The sequence below is a fragment of the Notamacropus eugenii genome, chromosome 7, assembly GCF_028372415.1.
Source record: "Notamacropus eugenii isolate mMacEug1 chromosome 7, mMacEug1.pri_v2, whole genome shotgun sequence".
Taxonomy (NCBI): Eukaryota; Metazoa; Chordata; class Mammalia; order Diprotodontia; family Macropodidae; genus Notamacropus; species Notamacropus eugenii.
Window position 1 is genome coordinate 34,551,307 of NC_092878.1, and position 21,949 is coordinate 34,573,255.

The following is a 21,949-nucleotide window of genomic DNA, read 5'->3' on the forward strand; positions in this document are numbered from 1 at the left end:
GTCTGCACCGGGGTGGTGGGCAGTGCCAGAAGAAAGAAGGAAGCATATATGAGAAATATTGTGAAGGTATAATGAACAGTACTTGCCAACAGATTGGATATGAAGGGATAAGAGAAAGCGACAAGTCGAGGATGAAGTAAAAGTACCCAATTTTGAAAGTCTTCTCAAGGAGTTTAGCAACAAAAGGGAAGAAAGACATATAACAGTAACTAATGAGGACAGACAGATCAAACAAGAGTTTTTTGAGGAGAGAGGAGTCATGGGCATAATTTTTTTTAGTCATGGGCATGATTACAGACATTAGGGAAGCAGCCAATAGACGGAGAGACTGGAGATTAATAAGAGATTAGAAATGACAGAGAGGGCATGGGATGCAATGGGGATCACTTATGCATGCAGAGATGGGGTTTGCCTTGGGAAGAAGAAAGGAATACCACCACCTCATCTAAGACAATGGTGAAAGAGAATAGGTATCTATCCTATGGAAAGCATCTCAGAGTAGGGTGAGATGAAGAAAAGGAAAGAACTGGAAGAAGAATAAGTAATTTGAAAGAGAAAGTAGTAAACATTACCTTATTTTCCCACTAGCCGCACTCTTTCTCTTTGACTCCACCATCGTCATGTTCTTTCCACCCCACCCCCCACCCTCACCCCTAGAAAAGATCATCATGGAAATTTATAAGCTTTACTACTCATACATCATCAGTACACTCAGCTTCCTCTATCCCTTCAACTGATGTAAGGCAGAGCAAAAAAATTCCAGAACTTACACTTAAATTGGCCTTAGAAAGCCAGTCAACTCTTTATTTGCCATGAACTATACTCTTTAGACTTAACTACACCATCATCACCCTCATGCTGGGTAACTTTTTCTTCCTCCTTCTCCCTTTTCAGCTTCCTTTTCTGTGTTATCTTCTTTCATTAGTTTATAAGCTCCTTAAGGGGAGGGACTGTGTTCTTCTTATTTGTGTAACCAGTGCTTGGTACAGTGCCTGACCACACAAGTAGGTGCTTAATAAATATTTATTGTATTGAATCGTACCTTACCCCCCCCACAATGGAATTCCTGCAAACTAGTATAAATCAAACAAAAACCAATGACTCCCAGAGAAAGGAAGAAATACAGGCATAAAATCAAAAGACCAAAAAAGAAAGAAAGAAAGAAAATGTAAGATACACGACATAAAAAATAAACTGACCTCAAAAACAGCTTAGGAAGACATAATTGAAGAACTACTGGACTCCCTGAAAGGCATTTTACAAATCCTGTACACCATATTTTCAAAAATTAAATGAAAACTGACTAGATTTTTTAGAACAAGAAGGAATTGATGATGGAAGGGGACAGGGGGTAAAAAGAATAATACTCTATTGTAGAAGGGAAGAAGGGGAGGGGGAACTCACTCTTTTTCATAATTAGTGTGTGTGAGAATACATATGGAGGAAGTGGTGAGAGAGCAGACACCAGATGAATTTCACTCTTATTTGAAAAGAGCAAAGAAGTGAACACACACACTAACAGACTGCTGTACATGTACATTAAACTCAATAAGGAAACAAAAGGGGAAAAGAGGGAAGTTAATGCTAAGGGTAGAAGAGCTGCAAGCAAAACAAATTTCTGATCCTGAAGGGAAGTTTAAAAGGGGAAAGAAAAGAAAAAAGAAAGGAGAAAAGGCAAGTAAAGGAAAAGAAAGGAGAAAAAAGAAAAACTCTCACAGTCTAAGAAGTGCCTTTGACTGCCTCTTAGGCATCTGAGGAGTGGCTAACCACACTGTGGTTTATAAACCTAAGGGAATACTACCACGCCACAAAATGAAGAAAGCAAGAGCTAATGGGAAAAAGGATATAAGATCAGTAACATGTAATGAAAACAACAGTGAAAGACTTAAGAACTCTGATCAAGGAAATGACCAACCATGCTCTAGAGAACCTATGATGAAGCATGTTACCCCCTTTCTGATAAAAATAGGAGCACAAGGAGAGAAAGAGATAAAAAAAATTTTCATATGGCCACTGTATGATTTTTTTCAGCATGAGAACGCATCTTTGTAACAAGATTTTTCATTCCTTTTCTTCTTTTCTTTAAACGGGGGGGGGGGAGGAAGGGAAAGAACTGCAGGGAGAATATTATCAGAATATGCATTAAAGATATCAATAAAAAAAGAAAAAAATGAAAAGAAGAGGAAATTAAAAGTGTATACATATTTTGCAACTGACCATGGTGACTTTACAATAATGCAGGAAAGCAGAAGTGTTTTTAAAAAGTTTTAGTTTACCACAATACAATAAAAATTATGCAATAAAGGGCCACAGAAGAAAAGATTAAAAATTAGAGACTGAATAAACTACTTCTAAAGAATTGTGGGTCAAAGAACAAATCACAGAAATGATACTTTCATTAAATAACATAAGAATAAGGCAACATACCAACATTTTGACAATTCTGACAAAGTAGTCCTTAAGGGAAATTTTTTATCTCTAAACATGTACATTAACAAAAAAAAGAAAGAACAAATAAATGAATTGGACAAGAAACAAAAAAAAAACAAAAAATAAAATCAATAAAATTTTCAAAATCCAATTAAATACCAAAGAAGACATTCTGATTAGAACAATAAAATATACTTTACATAAATGTAGAACTAAATAACTAGAGAAATATTAATTGCTCATGAGTAGGTCAAGCTAATATAATAAAATTTATATGACTACCTAGATTAATTTATTCAGTGTCATAACAATCAAACCACCAAACAATTACTTAATAATAGTTAGAAAAAAATAAGAACAAACCAGAAGGAAATGAACACAGTAGAGTAGTGTTTAATAAACACAAAGAGCCTACCTAGAGGAGAAAAATATTAGGCAAGGAGGTTCCCTGGATTTTGAGAGTTCTCTACATAAGTTCTAAAATGACTCATATTTTTCTTCTGAAAGGGCTCCAAATTTGGCTATAACATGAATTCTTATAAATTATATCTAACTTTTCCATTAATTTTCAATATAATTTTTAGGTGAATCCCCATATGAAGCCTGGATTCAAAGAATAATGACAATCATATTTAGGAATATAAGACTAGAAAGAAAAGTGAGTAGCTTAATAAGGCAGCATAACATCAAATCTATGAATGGGGATGAGTTCATGACCAAATATGAGAGAGATATTATCCCTTTAATTAGTAATACAAAATTGATCATTTTGGTCACAAAAAAGGTTTTGTATAAACAAAATCAATGCAGCTAAAATTAGAAGGGAAACAGATACATGGGAAAAAAATATTTGCAGCAAATTTATAGGTCTTATTTCTAAGATATATAGGGAACTCATTCCAAAGTATAAAACTAACAGCCATTCCCCAGTTGATAAATGGTCAAAGACTATAAACATTTAGTTTTCAAGGGAAAAAAAGCCCAAATTATTAATAGCCACATGAAAAAGTGCTTCAAATCAATAATAATTAGAAAAATACAAATTAATACAACTCTAAAGTACCACTTCATACCCATCAGATTGGTAATGTTGGCAAAAAAGGAAAATGACAAATGCTGGAGAGGCTATGGGAAAACAGATACATTAACGCACTACTGGCGGGGCTGTGAACTGGTTCAATCATTCTGGAAAAGAATTTACCACTATGCCCCCATACTTATTAGTGTGTACATCCTTTCACATAGCAGTACTTATACATATAGCAGTCTCAACTTCAAAATGATCAAAGAAAGAGGAGAAGGATACATATGCACAAAAATATTTATAGTAGCTCTTTTTGTGATGGTAAAGAATTGGAAATTGAGGGGGTATCCATTAATTGGGGAATAAATAGCTAAACAATGATATATGAATGGAATGGAATACTATGATGCTTTAAGAAATGATGCGGAAGGGGTTTTGGAGAAAACTAGAAAGATTCACATTACCTGATACTGAGTGAAGGGGAAGACCCAGGAAAATAATTTATACATTATTATTAAAAAAAAAAATCAACTTTGTAAGATTTAAGAACATTGATCCATGCAATGACCAATTGCAATTCCAGATGGCACATGATGAAACATGCTACTGACCTACTAAAAAAAAAGAGATGATAGTTTCATAGAGAAAAATGAAGGATTTTTTTTTATTTTGGACATAGCCAATGCAAGAATTTATTTTGCTCAACTATACAGGTCTAGTACATAGCTCAGTGCCTAGAACATAGTATGTGCTTTATAAATGTTTACTAAATGATTAATTTATTTGTTATAGGAATATTGTTTTTCTTTCTTTCCCAATGGAAGAGGGAGTGAGGTGGGAAAGAAAGACAGGTTTCATTTACATAAAGTTCAAATTTTTTTTGAAGTTTAAAAATTTTAAATTAGATTTAAAAAGCAGTGTAATGTAGTTGTTGTTTTTTTAAAGAGTACTGGGTTTTACTTAGGAGGAAACAATGTCTGAAATCCACCTCCCACAGCTACCAGCTACGTAAACTAACCATGGAGAAATCACTTAACTTGAACTTCAGTTTCTCATCTCAAAATGAGATAATAATAGAGCCTACTTCATAGAGTTGCTGTAAGGCTTAAACAAGATAATGTATAGGGTGTTTCAAAAGTCTTAGTGCAGATTTAAGCTCTAATAGATGTAAATATGTCCTGAGATTTTTGAGACATCTTTTATACAAAATGATTCACAAATCTTAAAGCACTACGTAAATGTCATCTACAATGATGACGATGATATCTCCTAGTCCTTAATGGAGACATATCAATAGCCAAACGTTGGGGAAAATATTCATTACAAAAACGTGGTTCAGCAAACAAAAAAAGGGAGAGGAAACAGGAAGAGGGTTACCTGGAGGGTCATGGTAGCTAAGTCTAGAGAATGAGAGATGACCCTTTCCAAAAGTGGAGATTCCAAGAAAAACTCACCAATCGGAAAACGAGCTCAAAGGAGAGGAATCTGGAGGAAGCTGAGGCATGGTGGCTAAGTTCAGAGAAGGTGAGGAGAGAAAGCATTCCAGACATGGTAAAAACTACATGGGCAATAACACTGAATCAGGAGATGAAAAATCATATGGAGGACAAGTAAGAGGCCAATTTAATTGGAACAGAGTATGCTAAATAATACATAGGGAAATGAGTCAAATTTATAAGAATAAGTACTACTCCCCCAAATGATAAATGGTCAAAGGATATGGATAGGCAGTTTTCAGAGAAAGAAATCCAAGCTATCAATAGTTATATGAAGGTTCTAAATCACTAATAATTAGAGAAGAGTAAACTAAAACAACTCTGAGGTACAACCTCATATATGGCAGATTGGCTAAGATGACAAAAAAGGAAAATGACAAATGCTGGAGGGCTGTGGGAAAATAGGTACATTAATGGCCTGTTGGTAGAGCTGTGAATTAGTCTTACCATTCTGGAAAGCAATTTGGAACTGAATCAAAAAGCTCTATTCAGCTCTACACACCCTCTGACCCAGCAATTCCGCTACTAGGTCTATATCCCAAAGAGTTAAAAAAGGAAAAGGAGCCATACATAAAAATATTTATAGCAACTCTCTTTGCGGTTGCAAAGAATCAGAAATAAAGGGGACATTCATCACCTGGAGAATGGCTGAACAAGTTATAATATATGATAATAATGGAACACTATATGATAATAGAGATGGTTTCAGAAAAAAACCTGGGACAATTCATATGAACTGATGCAAATGAAGGGAGCAAAATCAGAAGAATATTGTAAAGATAATCAATTGTGAACGACTTAGTAACTCTGATAACCATAATAACCAGCTACAATCCTAAAGAAATTATGAAGAAACATGCTACCCACCCTCCAGATAGAGAGATGATGGATTCAGGGAACAGACTGAACATATTTTCTTTTCTTTCCTTTTTTTAGGACATTGCTAATGAAAGAATTTGTTTTGCATGGACTACATATTTGTAATGAGCTTTATTTTTCTTGCTTTTTCAATGAGTTGGGGAGGAAGACAGTAAGAAAGAGAATTCAGAATTGAAAGTTAAATAAAAATGAATTTTTAAAATAATGTGAAATAAGACAAGAATGATGGTAAGAATGTGGAGAGCTTTAATTACTAGATTGGGAAGTTTGTGTTATATCCTAGAGGCAACAGGGAAGATTTTGAATAAGGGAGTGAAATATCGGTTTTGGGGCTGAATGAGGAATGGATTGCAGAGGGGAAGGCCTGGAAAATGGAAGATCAATTGTGAGGTTATTACAATAATTTAATTGAACAGTGACAAGAAAATGGAGATCTTTCTATGAAGGCACTTGAAAATGAAATACTCACTAGGTGCTGTTACAGGCAGGGAACCCTGTGTTCTACCACTCTCCTAGAGTTGAGGTAGACAATATAGACATCCTAAATTTGTTAACAGAGAATAACATGTTACAAATTATATTTTAAGAGAATTAGGAGGAGCAAGACACAGGAAACAATGGAGAGGGATAATATGGATGAGACCCTGACTAAAGACAAGGTAGCCAGATTCTGCCTTAATCTTAACTAAAGCACTATAGCTACTATATAGGTAGATTATGAATGGTGACAGAGGCTGACCCATAGAACCTGAGACAAAATTCATGAACTTGAACACACTCCCCTTTGTCCCCCAAAACCTTACTTAAGAAGGAAACAGTAGGAGGCATTACTTCCATAAGAGAGAAATTAAATGTTAAATAAGCAGAAAAGAAAAATACAACACTACCAAGTTTTGTGGTCTGGAAGGCCTGAAAAAATGGACTACGCAATCAGTTAATACAAAATTGACATGGTTAACATGAAAATATGTTTTACTTGACTTAAATGCTTAATGAGTATTATATTTCTAGTCATTTCAATGAGTGGGGGATGGGCTGGAGGGAGAAAATTCAAAACTAGAAATGGTTTAAATTAAAAAAACATAAAATAGGTTTCATTTGACAAATGTTGCAAGTATTGACTATATAATTAAAAAGGGCTCACATAAAAAGGTTCTATTTTAAAAGCAATACTTCTGATTCAAACTGTTTATCAATTCTGTAACATATAAAAACCAATTCTTCAGAAATTTTAGTTGCTTCCCTCCCCCCAAAAAACACAATGAAATACATAAAGATATTTGATAAGATTTTTCTCCCTAGTGTTATTAAAAACAGAAGTTTGTAAAAAAAAAAAAAAAAAAAAAAGGTGGCACAATATTATTCTCTAAGATAAATGGTTTAAATTTTTAATATAAATTTAGCCTTCATTATATTTATTTTTTTCGTCTCACCTACTCTAGGTATTAAATGTGAATTAAATTCAGATATATGTAATTCAGCACTTTCAATTATTTTAATTATTACATTTATAACTATTTTAATTATCCTATATTCTCATAAACACTATGAGCTATCATTCTACAAATTTTATTCGGTTCAACATTAATTGCCTACTACATGGATATAAAGAAAAAACATTCCCTTTCTTTAGTAGTTTTCATTCTATTCAGTGAGAAGAGCAAATAACCATTTATTAAGTACCTACTCTGTGCTGGGCACTATGCTAAGTGCTGTATGAATATAATTTCATTTCATTAAAAAAAAACATGCACAAAAATAATAAATTGAAGATAATTTATGAGAAAGCACTGACAAATGAGTTTTAAATAGCAGGCTGAGAAGTTTAAATTTTATTTTATAATCAAGAGCTACTTCAGATTCTTGAGCAGGGGAATGACATGGTCCCAGCTCAAAGTCTCAGGTTCACAACCTCAGTCTTGTGCTTGACTCTTCACTCTTTTTCACTTGACACATCCGGCTGGTTGCCACATCTTGGAGATTCAGCCTGTACAATATCTCTCACATTCAACCACTTCTCTATTCATGTGGGTACCACCACAGCTGAGGCCTCATTACCTCTCACTGGTACTTCTGAAGTTGTGTCTTCATTGATCTTTCTCCCTCAAGTCTTTCTCTCCTCTAAGTTATCCTCCACACAACTGCCAAAATGATATTCCTAAAAGCATTAGATAAGTCATATTCAACTAGCTCCAGTGTCTATTGCTTTTAGGATCAAATACATACAAAATACCTTTGTCTGGGATTTGAAACCTTTTACAATATAGCTCCAATTTACCTTTCCAGCAGTCTTATACATCATTGCCCTTCACACTTTGTTCTAGACAACTTGGCCTTCCACTTACCTGTTTCTCAAATAAACTATTCCATTTCAGCTTCTCTTTTTGAATTCCTAATTTCCTTCAAAGCTTAGCTTTAAATACCACTTTCTACAAAAGGTCTTCCCTGGTCCCCCTCTCCTCTAGATGCTAGTGGTTCTCCTCGATATTCCTTTGTATTTATTCTGTACATAATTCGTACATGTTGTTTCCCCAAACAGAACGTAAACTCCTTGAAGGTAAGAGTTATTTCATTTTTCATTTCGTACCTCAGTGCCCAGCATAACACCAGGGAACATAGTAGACACTTCATAAATGCTTGTTGAATGTACCTTAAGAAATTTAATAGGGTTACTTATAAGGAAGCTCGCAGTGAATGGCTTTGACTTTCTTAGTGAACTAGGAGGCAGTTTTCTGCTGAGAAAGAATGGGAAAGGGAGAGGCTTAAGTGTAGAAGTGAGTAGAATATTTGAAATAGATGCTAAGAAGTGTGATCAGATCATAGGATCATATATCTAGGGATATCAGAGGCCATTTGGCTCAAATTCCTCATTTTATAGTTGAGGAAATTTAGGTGCAGTAGGTTAAGTCACTTGTCCAAGGTGTGATGTTAAGGGAATTTGAAGATCTGCCCTGCCTCTTAATAGGCCCATGTGACCTGCTTTAAGCTTTAACCCAGCCCACAGCTTGAGTCACAAGGAGCCCATGGTGGGAGGAGTTCTTCAAACAGGTGGAGCACACCTTCAAACAAGGGTGCAGCAGAAAGAGTGAGGTGGAGTAGAGAGAGAGGCAGCAGGCACAGCAGAGCAGAGTAGAGCAGCTAGCCTGGGTGAAAAAGGGCTATTTTGCCTAAGGGAATTTGTTTGTGGGGAGACTTGAGGGAGAGAAGGATCAGGGATGAGAGTCCTCTCTCTACTGGCAATGTGTGCAAACTTCGTTGTTACTATGGTGGAATTGGCTTTTGGTGATCTAAAATCTTGGTTTCATCTTTGAGGAACAGTGTTTTTATATGTTGTGAACAAACCCTGGAAATAAGCCTGTATATCCATAGCAGCTGCTGTGAGTATCGCAATGGCACTACACACGGTCACAGAAGTAGTAGGTATACAAAATTTTAATAAATGAACATATTTCTGACACTTGCAAAATTATTTTAAAACAACAGAATCAAAGATCTTACAACTTATGTTACAGGCTGCAAATGTCAAAACTAGAAAAGTTTTAATTTCATTTAATTCAAATTATGAATATAGATGAAAATGATTTGGTTTAAATAATTATTTGAAACAAATATAAAAATATTTTTACAATCCAAGCTGTAACAGTCTGCCTTAGGAATCCTTCAGAATCTCTATTATTTGTAACAAGTGAAACACTAAGAACAAGGCCAGAATCAAGAAATGAATGCAGGCTGAGACAAAATTCAGAGCGTAATCATAAGTCAGGAAGCAAAAATTAAAGTACCAAAAAGAATTAAACAAATAAAAAAGGGAGACAGTCAAGTTCAGGGATGCTCTTGTACTCTACACCTTTATTATTAACATTGGACAATCACCAGATCACAAGATAAAAATAAGAAGCCCTGGTAGTTGCAAGCAGTATCTACAGTGGATCCAGAGAGTAAGTCAGAGTAACAGTAATATCCTTTCCTAGTCCTAGGAAGGAACAAACAAGAGCACAGACAGAGATAGTTCATTCAGATAGGAGGATTTCAAAAAGTGCTACTAAAAATCTTATGCTCTTTATATATTAAATATAATTGAAATTTAATTTCCTTCATGACTTTTGAGGGTCTTGGCTACTAACAAAAAGAGAAAAGAATCAAACATATATAAAAATGCACACAAAATACTATATTCAGAATAAGTACATGCCAACTTTAACTAATAAGTCATAAAAATCAAAGAACTAGGGTGCAAGAGAAATACAGCATAAAAACATAGAGAATGTGTTTAGGAGCAAGTACCAAGATTATCTGAAATAAACAAGAGAATGCTGAACACACATACACACACATACACGAACATTAACTATTTGGTTTAGAAATATACCTAACACAGCAATGAAACAAACAGGAATAGATAGAGAGATTGAGGAGGGCTAACAGGGAGGATACCCTCATAAAACAAATTTCCTGATCCTGAAGTGAGGGAAAAGAAAAGCAGTAACTAAAATGAAGGGTGTATGCATCAACTGGGAAATACACCAGCAAATTATGGGATGTGAATGTAACAGAATATTGAGTCACAAGAATGACAAAAAAAGCATGACAGAGAAACCTAGGTGGTATGAATTGATGTAAAGTGAAGAGACCTGAATCAGGAGAACAATTTATATAAGGATGACAAGATTATAAAGAAAAAAAAACTTTGAAGATTTAAGAACTCTCATCAATGCAATGATTACATCTTCAGAAAAACTATGATGAAGCAAGTTACCCAACCTGCAAACACAGAGATTAGAGAGGCAAGATCCTGAATCATATATTTTTGTACAAGGCTACTGTGTGAAATTGCACTGCTTGACTATATTTATTTGTTATAAGGGCTTTTTCTTCTCTCTTCCTCTCTCTGTCTTTCTCTCTGTCTCTGTCTCAGTAGGGAGAAGCATTTGGAGAGAAGGAATATTATCAATATTAATTTTTTAAAAAAACAGCAACTGAAAGAAGTCCCATTGAAACACTATAAAAATGCACAGAACGGAATATAAAGGTCAGAAGGAAGCAAAAACAAGTAGGACTTTAAAAAATAGTACATGGAATTTATTATATGCTTTAAAAATAAGCAGTATAAAATAGATATTAATATTCTCTTTCTGTGTTTTGCTGTGTATAAGTGTTTTTGATATTTAAGATAAGAAGTTTTTTAAATGCATCCACAAAATACCCGTACTTTTGTATAAATCCTTGAAATATTCCTTGCTGTCCCACAAGTTCCTAGACTTAAAGAGTTTGGATAAAAAGGCAAGACACATTTGAGATCCAGGCAACTTGTCCTCCTAGAGAAAAGGAACAGAAGTTCCTCATAAACAATATGCCATATCTCATGTTTTCATCTGACTTTGCACTGGCCATCTACCACATACAGCTTACCACATACAGCTTCCTTATAGAATATCTCTCTTCCTTCAAGACTCAGTATTAAGCACAACCATTTATATGAAACCTATCCTCATCCCCTACAATTCCCAGTATCTTCTTTACAAATTACTCTGTATGCTACTTTGTACTACTTCTATATGAATTTCTTGTCTCCCGTTCCAATGTAAACTTCTTGACAGTAGATATTATTTCATTTTTTGCATTGATATCCCCAGTGACTAGCAAAGTCTCTGGCACACAGTAGAAACTTAATAAATGTCTGTTCATTTCTAATTTGGTTACAACCCTAATGCAGGAAAAACATCTATCAACAAGTATCATTCTGAAAAAGCAACCTAAAAATCTTACCTCCTGTTCCTAGAACCTTTAGAAGTTCAAAATTTTCAATTCCCACTTTCTCCGCATGTCCTGTTAAATTAGCTAAAATATAAAAATCAAGAAAAAAACATATTAAAAACCTGATCAAAAAACATCTTTGTTAAAATCGAGCTTCTAACAGTACCAGATTTCAAGTCTCTTAATTTTAATATAAATGCATAAAAACATTTTAAAAGTAAATTAAAGTGACTATTCTTATCTGAAATCTTTTAAATATTTTTAAAGTGTCATTTTTAACATAGAGTTAAATACAAAAATAAATAAGAAACTGGACTAGGATTTTGAGATTCTAGTCCCTGTTTTACTACTAATTTTGACCTTGGACATATCACTTAATTATTATATATCACTCATGAGATTTCATTTCTTTATTTGTAAAATCATGCCAAAGTTGGACTATATGGTCTCTAAAATCCTTTTCAATTCTAAAATCCTATGAAAATAGGCACTAAAGAATATTTTTAAAAATAAATTATATGTATTCACAAACATTATTTTTTGCATAGATACTTTTAAAACATTCGTTGCTATCTCAGACTTGCTAGACTTGAAGTTAGATAGGAGGGAGATCTCTCAGAGAATAGACGGTAGCTTTTTAGTCTCATTGTATGTTACTGCTGCTCTATGATCCAGCCAAACTGTCTACTATGTGCCAGGGACTTTGGGGTATTCTTTGGCAAAGATACTGAAGTGATTTTCCACTTTCCTCTCCAGCTTAATTTAGAGATGAAGAAACAGGCAAACAGGGTTAAATAACTTGCCCAGCTAATAAGTGTCTGAGGCTAGATTTGAACTCAAAGATGAGTCTTCCTGACTTCAGGCCTGGCACTCTATCCACTGAGCCACCTAGCTGTGCTTTGCTAACGAGTTTAACCTATATCATTTATCATGCTTAATAATATAAACTGAAACATATTTAAAGAGTTATCTGTTCACACATGACAAAGACTACTTTTCAGTTTTCTTTCCAATACCAATATTTTAGTCATGAGATGGGTGCTGATAGGTACAAATTTCTATAATTGTTTCTGTATACCACAATTACCCATAATCTTCTCAGTCCCTGGACCTGTGCTATCTTGGGAAATGGAAGTAACTTTCCTTCACAGTATACGTAGCTAATACTTTCCTTATTAACAATAACTATGATAATATCCATAAAATGATTTTTAACCATAAAGCTCAACAAAAGCATGGGCTATTTATTTTTACATTATAATGGGTTATTCACATGCCCTATAATTACTCATTAACAATCACAAGATGCTATAATGAAGTGATACTCTTCCTTAAGGTATTTTTTAAAACATGTAGTCCAAAAGTCAGTGGTCATCTAAAAAGTTCTTCCTGATGGCCTCTGCATTGTCCTATCATACAGTTTATGGCATAATCATATGCCTTTTTTATGACATGAATTAATAACTTTCTGTTTCTGTGGTTCAGACCTATGACTTCATTGGTATAGGGAATTTTTGTATAAGAAACTGCCATCACCAAAGCTGACTGGTAACTGTTGTACAATTCAACAGTTGTTTAGGGTCACTGAGACTTGTCCGGGGTCACAGAGCCAGTATATGTCAGAGGTAGCACTTGCATCAAGTTTTTCCTGATTCTGACACCTGTCTTTAATCCACTGAGCCAAGATTCTCCATTTTCATATGACATTTTACAAAGAAAAAAAAAAAACACCAACCATCATTTCATTAGACTCACATCAAAAACAGTAACATTCATCCCTTAAATTGCTAAAATTTCTAAATTTTATTTTGGAATTATGTGGGGATGGAGATTACAATGGAAACAGGCATACAGTCTTTTGTCTTATTAAAGAATTCATAGGTTGAAGAAGTTTGGAAAATCATTTACCTGCAGTAAAAATGGATGCTATATCAAAAATTTAAGGAAAAGGACTACTACACATAGCAATTTAGTTGACAGGGAAAAAATATATACAGATATAACTTAAATTTACATGGTGCTGAGTTTCTAGGTAAGATAGTAATTTAAAACACTTTAAGAAGACCTTAGTTCTCCCAAAGGCAGGGTCATGAAGTTAACAGAGCCAAACAAAATAAACTTCATCTTTAGAAGATGTATCATAAAGGGGAAGACAGGAGGGATTAAAAGAAGAGGAGAAACATAAGAACTACAGATCAAAGGTTGGACTAATGAAAAGACCAAGAGGAGTGGGAGAAAAACCTCTTCAATAATAGATTACTAGAGCTTATCACATTCTTTCACTTTTAGCACCTCTTTCTTTACTGTAAAGAGTCAATCAGGGAGTAAAGAGAAGAAAAAGTTAGTCTTTAATAGCGGGAAATACATAACAATCATAACTACGAGGATGAATTGAATCAACTTACCCATAAAATAGAGGATTTTAAGCAAACTGTATTAGTAAAGCAGAATCTAACAACATGCCATTTATAAGAAATATTTTTGAAACAAAGATTCAGAAAATGCTAAAATGAGGGGTTGGAGAAGAATTTATTATTCTTAGGGCAAATTTTAAAATGCAGGAGTAGTAATTATGATCTCAATTAAAACAATGTTAAAACTGATAATTAAGACAGCAAGGAAAATTACCTTTTGAAGATGAGATAATGCATACTTAATATGTATATATATTCTCAAATGACAGAGAAGCTAAGCATTTGAAGGAAAAGTTAATGGAAAAATTTAACAAAAACATAAATAAGAGGACCTCAGTAGAACTTCAGAAAAGTCATAAACAAGGTATCTCAAAAGTCTTAGTACAGTTTTGACAGCATAAAATTACACCAAGACCTTTGGATGCCCTATATAATAGATCTGTTGTTTATTTAATGGGAATAAAAAGAAATATACATATTTTTCATCTGCTTTATAAATATACATATTTTTCATCACTTTATAAAACAAAGCTAACTGTACTATGGCATAAAAATAAACTCAAACAAATGAAGAAAACCAAAAATATTAAATATATTCTTTATCAACCACACCACAATAAATATTATACTCAAAAAAGGGTCTTTGGCAAAAAATTAAAAGAGACTAAATAACTTCCTCTTAAAAAATTAAAGGGTTGGGGCGGAACCAAGATGGCGGAGTAGAAAGATACACATATGTGGACTTTCTCCACACAGCCCATAAAATACCTAGACAGGGACTCTCAACAAATTCTGGAGCAGCAGAAGTGGAGAACAACAGAGTGGAGGAGATTTCCAGCCCAGGGTCACCTGAAAGGCCCACAGGAAACATCTGTTGCACTGGACATGGAGCGGAGCCTGGCCCAGCCTTGGCCTCTGAAAGCCATGATCAAAAGAAAAGCCTGGACATCATCTTTCATGAAATTATCAAGGAAAACTGCCCTGATATTCTAGAACCAGGGGGCAAATAAATATTGAAAAAATCCACTGATCACCTCCTGAAAGAGATCCAAAAAGAGAAAGTCCTAGGAACATTGTGGCCAAATTCCAGAGTTCCCAGGTCAGGGAGAAAATATTGCAAGCAGCTGGAAAGAAACAATTCAAGTATTATGGAAATACAATCAGGATAACACAAGATCTAGCAGCTTCTACATTAAGGGATTGAAGGGCGTGGAATATGATATTCCAAAAGTCAAAGGAACCAGAACCAAAACCAGAATCGCCTACCCAGCAAAACTGAGTACAATACTTCAGAGGAAAAAATGGTCATTCAATGAAATAGAGGACTTTTAAGTATTCTTGATGAAAAGACCAGAGCTGAAAAGAAAATTTGACTTTCAAACACAAAAATGAAGAGAAGCATGAAAAGGTAAACAGCAAAGAGAAGTCATAAGGGATTTACTAAAGTTGAACTGTCTGCATTCCTACATGGAAAGACAATATTTGTAACTCTTGAAACTTTTTTCAGTATCTGGGTAGTGGGTGGGATTACACACACACACACAGACACACACACACACACACACAGAGCACAGGGTGAGTTGAATAAAATGGGATCATGTCTTAAAAAAATGAAATTAAGCGGTGAGAGAGAAATATATTGGGAGGAGAAAGGGAGAAATGGAATGGGGCAAATTATCTCTCACAAAAGAGGCAAGTTAAAGACTTTTCAGTAGAGGGAAAAAGGAGGGAGGTGAGGAAAAAAACATGAAGTTTACTCTCATCACGTTCGACTAAAGGAAGGAATAAAATGCACACTCATATTGGTATGAAAACCTATCTTACAATACAGGAATGTGGGGGAGAAGGGGATAAGCAGGGTAGGGGGGATGATGGAAGGGAGGGCATGGGGAGGAGGGAGCAATTTGAGGTCAACACTCATGGGGAGGGACAGGATCAAAAGAGAGAATAGAAGTAATGGGGGACAGAATAAGATGGAGAGAAATACAGTTAGTTTTACACAACACGACTATTATGGAAGTCATTTGCAAAACTACACAGATATGGTCTATATCGAATTGTGTGCCTTCCCAATGGGGATGGGTACGGAGGGAGGGAGGGAGGAAGAAAAGTTGAAACTCAAAGTTTTAGGAATAACTGTTGAGTATTGTTCTTGCATACAACTAGGAAATAAGAAATACAGGTAATGGGGTATAGAAATTTATCTTGCCTTACAGGACAAAAGAGAAGATAGGGATAAGGGAAGGGAGGGATATTAGAAGGGAGGGCAGACTGATGATAGGGGTAATTATAATGCTTGGCATTTTGGGGTGGGGGGAGGGGAGAAATGGGGAGAAAATTTGGAACTCAAAATTTTGTGGAAATGAATGTTGAAAACTTAAATAAATATAGAATAAAAAAAGAAAAAAATTAAAGGGTCAAATAACATATACATAGATATGTGTATACATACAAATATATATACATATATACACACACATACATACACATGTATCTGCAGTCTTAAGTTACTGACATGCTTCAGGAATGTCCATGCTAACATACAATTGTAGCCAGAAAACTCCAGCCAGTCAATAACAACAAAATATTAAACTGAGGCTATAAATAATTTCAGAAAAAGAGCAGGACATGAGATAAACTCAAAAAAATGAGCATATCTATATTACTACCCACAATTATGAAGAACATAAGGAAATAATAATGACAAAATATATCAGAGGCAACTACCCCTCAGTTTCTGATTCTTTGCAACCACATTCAAAAAAAAGCTGTTACAAATATTTTTGTACATATGGGTCCTTTTCCTCTTTCTTTAATTTTTTTGGGGGTATAGATTTAGATAGCACAGTGTTGCTGAGTGCAAAGTTATGCACAGTTTAACAGTTTGGAGGACAGAATTCCAAATTACTTTCCATAATGGTTGGGCTAGTTTACAGTTCTACCAACAGTGCCTTAGTGAACCTGTTTTCCATCAGTCATTCAAGTAGTGATTTTCTACTTTTGTGAACATTACCTAAACGATTTTTTTTTGGTCAGTTAGTCATGTCTGACTCTTTGTGACTCCATTTGGGGTTTTCTTGGCAAAAATACTAGAGTGGTTTGCCATTTCCTTCCTCAGCTCCTTTTACAGATTTAGAAACTGGGGCAAACAGGATTAAGTGACCAGCCTAGGGTCACACAGCTAGGTAAGTGTCTGAGGCTAGATTTAAACTGAGGTCCTCCTGACTCTAGAGCCAACACTTTATCCACTATGTTACCTAATGGTAGTATGTACAGCAGTCACTCCATGGTATATATATACATACATACATACATACATACATACATACATACATACATATATATATACATACATACATACATATATATATATATATATATATATATATATATATATATATATATATATATATATATATATATCGATAAATATCTGTCTTCGCAGATAGGCTAAACCAGGTTGAGGGTAACCCAACAGGCCCTGACACCTGTCTCTAAGTTAGGAGGATATCTACCCTGAGCAGGTAGAGACTTTCCTGGCAGTAAAATGGGCAGACTGGGGGCAGTTATTTCTAATGGCCATGAATACAACTAAAACAGTCTCTGTGGAGCACTTAGGGCTTGATCAGTCACCAAAGAAGCCAAGGTCTACTGTATCTTGGGCCATCATCAGTCATCTTGACTTTTGTCTTCCCATTGGATTTTGATGACTCTGGAAGAAAGAGGAAAGACTGATGACTTGCAAATCTGTCTCACTTAAATCTAATTCACATGCAAGTCATCACCTTTTGATGTTATTGGCTGTCTTTGAAAATGAAGGCTGCACAACAACCATCAATCTGATGGGAATAAGGCAGTACCTTGGAATTATTTTAAGTTATATTTATCTAATTATTAGATACAGCTATTGATAGCACAGATTTCTTCTTCTGAAAATTGCCTATTAGTATCTTTTGACCATTTATTAATTGAGGAATGACTCATTCTTAAATAGCTGACTCAGTTCACTGTATATCTTAGATACAAGACCTTCTTCAGAGAAACTTGCTGTGCAAATTTGCTCCCAATTTCCTATTTCTTTCCTTATTTTAGCTGCACTGGTTTTCTTTGTGCAAAAACTTTAATTTTATGTAATCAAAATTGTCCATTTTATCTCTCTACATCTAGTTTGGTCAGTCAGTCAAACTTTTATTTTGTTTGGTCATGAACCCTTCCCCTATCTTTAGGTAATTCCCCTATCCATAGGTAATCCACAATTTCTTCCATGTTCCTCTATTGTACTTTTATCACTTTTTTTGGTTTAAATTGCATATCAAGGGGGGAAGAGCCAAGATGGCAGAGTAGAAAGATACACAGATGCTTAGCTCTTACCCCACAGCCCATAAAACACCTGTAAAGAAGAACTCTCAACAAATTCTAGAGCAGTAGAAGCCACAGAACAATGGAGTGGAGGAGATTTCTGTTCCAGAGAGACCTGAAAAACCAACAGGAAAGCTCTGTCACACACTGGACTGGAGCAGAGCCTGCCTTGGCCACATGGCACCAAGGGGCGCAGATCTGAGCAGGCTTCAGGAACAGAATCTCCAGTGGCAGCACAGGTCCCTCAACCCACAGGTGCTAAAGGTCAGGGAGAGGGTCTTTTCGGCTGGCTGAGAGGGGAGCAGGGTGTCCCCATAACTCAGGCCCCCTCAGGAGGCAGCAGTGGACAGGGGCTTCCAAAGCAGGCAGTGGCCTGCATCCATTATTGAAGGTTTCCATGTAAAGGCCCTGAGGGAACTAAACCGTGTGTGTGGTGTGTGTGTGTGTGTGTGTGTGTGTGTGTGTGTGTGTGTGTAAGCCCTGGGGAAAAAAAATAAGACCACAGAACATTACTTTCTTGGGAAACAGGTGTCTCCCCACATCCTTTTGGATGAGGAAGAAGGCATACTGTCAGAGGAAGTCAAGGCCTCTGCCTCCAAAGGGAACTTAAAATGGACTCAGGCAATAGAAGACCTTAAAAAACAAGTTAGCAGCTTACTAAAGGAAAACCAAAAAAATGCTGAGGAAAATAACAGCTTTAAAAAGAGGCTAACTCAACTGGAAATAAATTGTATATCAGTCTGGAGCTTGTCTTGGTATATGTTGTGAGGTGTTGGTCTACATTTAGTTTCTGCCACACTGTTTTCCCAACAGTTTTTGCCAAATAGCGGGGTCTGCCTCCAGTGTCTGCATACTTGAATTTATAAAACACTAGATTACTGTGCTTATTCACTTCTGTATACTATGCACCTAATCTATTCTGATGATTGACTTCTTTATTCTTGCCCAGTAAAAATTATTCTGACAATTATGGCTTTATAATAGAGTATGAGATCAAATACTGGTAGGTTCCCTTCCTTTGTATTTTTTTAACTGACTCCCTTGATATTCTTGACCTTTGGCTTCTCCATATGAATTTGGTTATTATTTTTATAGTTCTATAAAGCTGCCTTTTTCACAACTGAATTGGTATAGCACTGAGTAAACAAATTAATTTAGATAATATGGTCATTTTTATTCCATTGTCTTGTCCTACCAATGAGCAATTAATATTTCTCCAGTTATTAAGATCTGCCTAAATTTGTATAAAAACTACTTTAAATTATGTTTATAACATTCCTGTGTGTGTCTTGGCATGCAGACTCCCCAGTATTTTGTATTGTCTGAAGAGATTTTTTTTTAATGAAATTTCTTGTTCTATCTCCTGATGGTAGTATACAGAAATATTAATGATTTGTCTAAGTTTATTTTTAACTCTGCAGTTTTACTGAAGTTGTTCATTGTTTCAACTAGTTACTGTTGAACCACTAGTAACCACTGGAGTGGTTACTGTTGCTGCTACCATGCATACTCCTTGCCAGACCTCATCCATAGAGTCCAAAGACTTGTCTGTTTTTCTAAGCTGCCCTGGTCTGGAAGAATGACTTACTGTGACTTTTTCTTGACTTTTTTGATCAGAATTCAGACTAATGCATATTCTAGGACATATTCTAGTACGCTGGGTGAGGTAGGCAAAAATGCCTCCTCCAACTCTCTCATCTTTGTTGTACCCTCATTCCACATTTACGTTTTCCAACATTTTCTTCAATCCTGTCTATTTCTACATTTGCACTGAAATCTGAGTATCAGCATATATGTTGTTTTAATTTGGAGAGTCTTACTGAGTTCTTCGTAGAAATTCTCTACTTCTTCATCTACTGCCTTATTAGAGCATACGTAACAATTATTTTCACTACAGTATTTTTGCAAATGCAGATGACTAAATAGATTATGAAATGATGTTTCTTGTTGTCTTTAGATACACAATAGTATCAACTTTTTTTTGCTCCAAAAAGGCTCTTTTCATTTAGCTACAACTTCCCTCAGTCTTCTAATTTTGTTTATAATTAGAATATCAATTGATAAATTTCAGTTCTTGTAGTAATACTCCCATTAAGTAAAAAAGGATCTTAAGTGCTAAATTAAAGTTTGCACTTAATTATTTGATTCTTAGCACTCTGACCCCCTTTCTACCACTGGAAGAGAATCACAACAAAGTGAAGAGCATTTTGTATTTTGTTTTGTTTTGGAGGTTGTTTGACTGAAGGATTCATCAAGTGATGTGGTGATAAATTCCCCTGTACTTAACTAAGCTAAGTTCTCAGGAGAGAAAGCCGTACTTGAAGCCTTTGTTATATGGTAGAACCTGCCAATACTTGCAATATGATGGCATATTATTCAAGAACCCATGGTAACTTCCATAACACAATGTGACATTGGAGTAGAACTTTATGGAAGGCTCTGTGTGCAGCATTTAAAAAATAAGACAATTTATCAAGAACTGGTTACCATGCACTGTGCTATATGATGGGAATACAAAAGCAAAAGTGAAATTATCCATGTCCTCAGGGAATTTACATTCTAAAGAATGATGAAAAGTATGCACATAGATAAGTATAAAGAAAAGACACATAAATCAGATACAAATGATATAACCTTGGAGAGAAGTCACTAACAGCTGAGGGAAACAGGAAAGTCTTCATGCAGAAGACAACAACAACAACAATAATAACTAAGCTATTACTATGGCTGAACCTTGGATTTCATGGAGGGCATTTATGTGTAATGAAGTTGAATCAGGTAGGATGGAGCCAGATAGCCAGAGCTCTAAATATCAAACAGCAGAATTTGTACTTGGATCTTAGAAGTAATGAGGAGTCACTAGAGTTTATTGAGTAAGGTAGTGACACGGTCAAACCCAGACTCTAGGAAAGACATTTTGGCAATGTGTGCCAAAGTATGTAGAAGATTCTATTGGTGAGGACAGACTAGAAGAGACAGATTTATTAGGAGCTGAATGGCAGTGGCTGTACTGGAAGGATTAGTTTGTAGAATATATTGTGGCGATAGAACCATAAGATTTAGCAAATGATAGGATACTTGGGGAAGTGAGAATGAGGAGTTAAGGATGATACCAAAAGTTGCAAACCTAGGATCACTAAAAGGATGGTGAAGTTCTTGACAATAATAGGGGATTTCAGAAGCTGGGTGGATTTGGAGGAGAAAATAATGAACTTTGTTTCAAAAATGTCGAATTTGAGATGCCTATGGAAATACAGTTTAATATGTCCAATGGATAATTGGTAATATTGTCTTATATGTAAATCAAAACACAACTATAATAACAGTCCAAGTTAGGTTAGATTCTGAAGTTAAAATATAGAGAAGAGATACTACGGCACAGTGGAGAGAGGGTCAACTTTGGAGTCAGGAAGACTTGGATTTAAGTCCAGTATCTGAGACATAATAGCTGTATGACACTGGGTAAGTCTCTTTAGAACAATAAGTTACAGCTGATCTGCACCAGTGGAGGGTGTTTCCCAATCATAAATCCCTAAACCGATGAAATCATAGGTCCAGACCAAAAAAAGAAAAAGTTTTTAATTTTTTTTAAG

At 35.1% G+C, this 21,949-nt stretch overlaps 1 protein-coding gene across 6 annotated transcripts in view; it reads right to left on the minus strand.

Moving 5' to 3' along the window:
- RPS6KA5 (ribosomal protein S6 kinase A5) overlaps positions 1 to 21,949 on the minus strand; it is a 197,534-nt gene that overhangs the window by 145,208 nt on the left and 30,377 nt on the right. For 5 of the 6 annotated variants that reach the window (XR_011970710.1, XM_072624958.1, XM_072624963.1 and 2 more), the window contains exon 2: positions 11,596 to 11,667. The exons of the other annotated variant lie outside the window; for it this stretch is intronic. Coding sequence is in view for 3 of the 5 variants with exons in the window: in XM_072624958.1 (XP_072481059.1) it covers positions 11,596 to 11,667 (72 nt within the window). In the remaining 2 variants the exon portion in view is untranslated. The remainder of the gene's footprint in view (positions 1 to 11,595; positions 11,668 to 21,949) is intronic. 6 annotated transcript variants of the gene reach the window in all.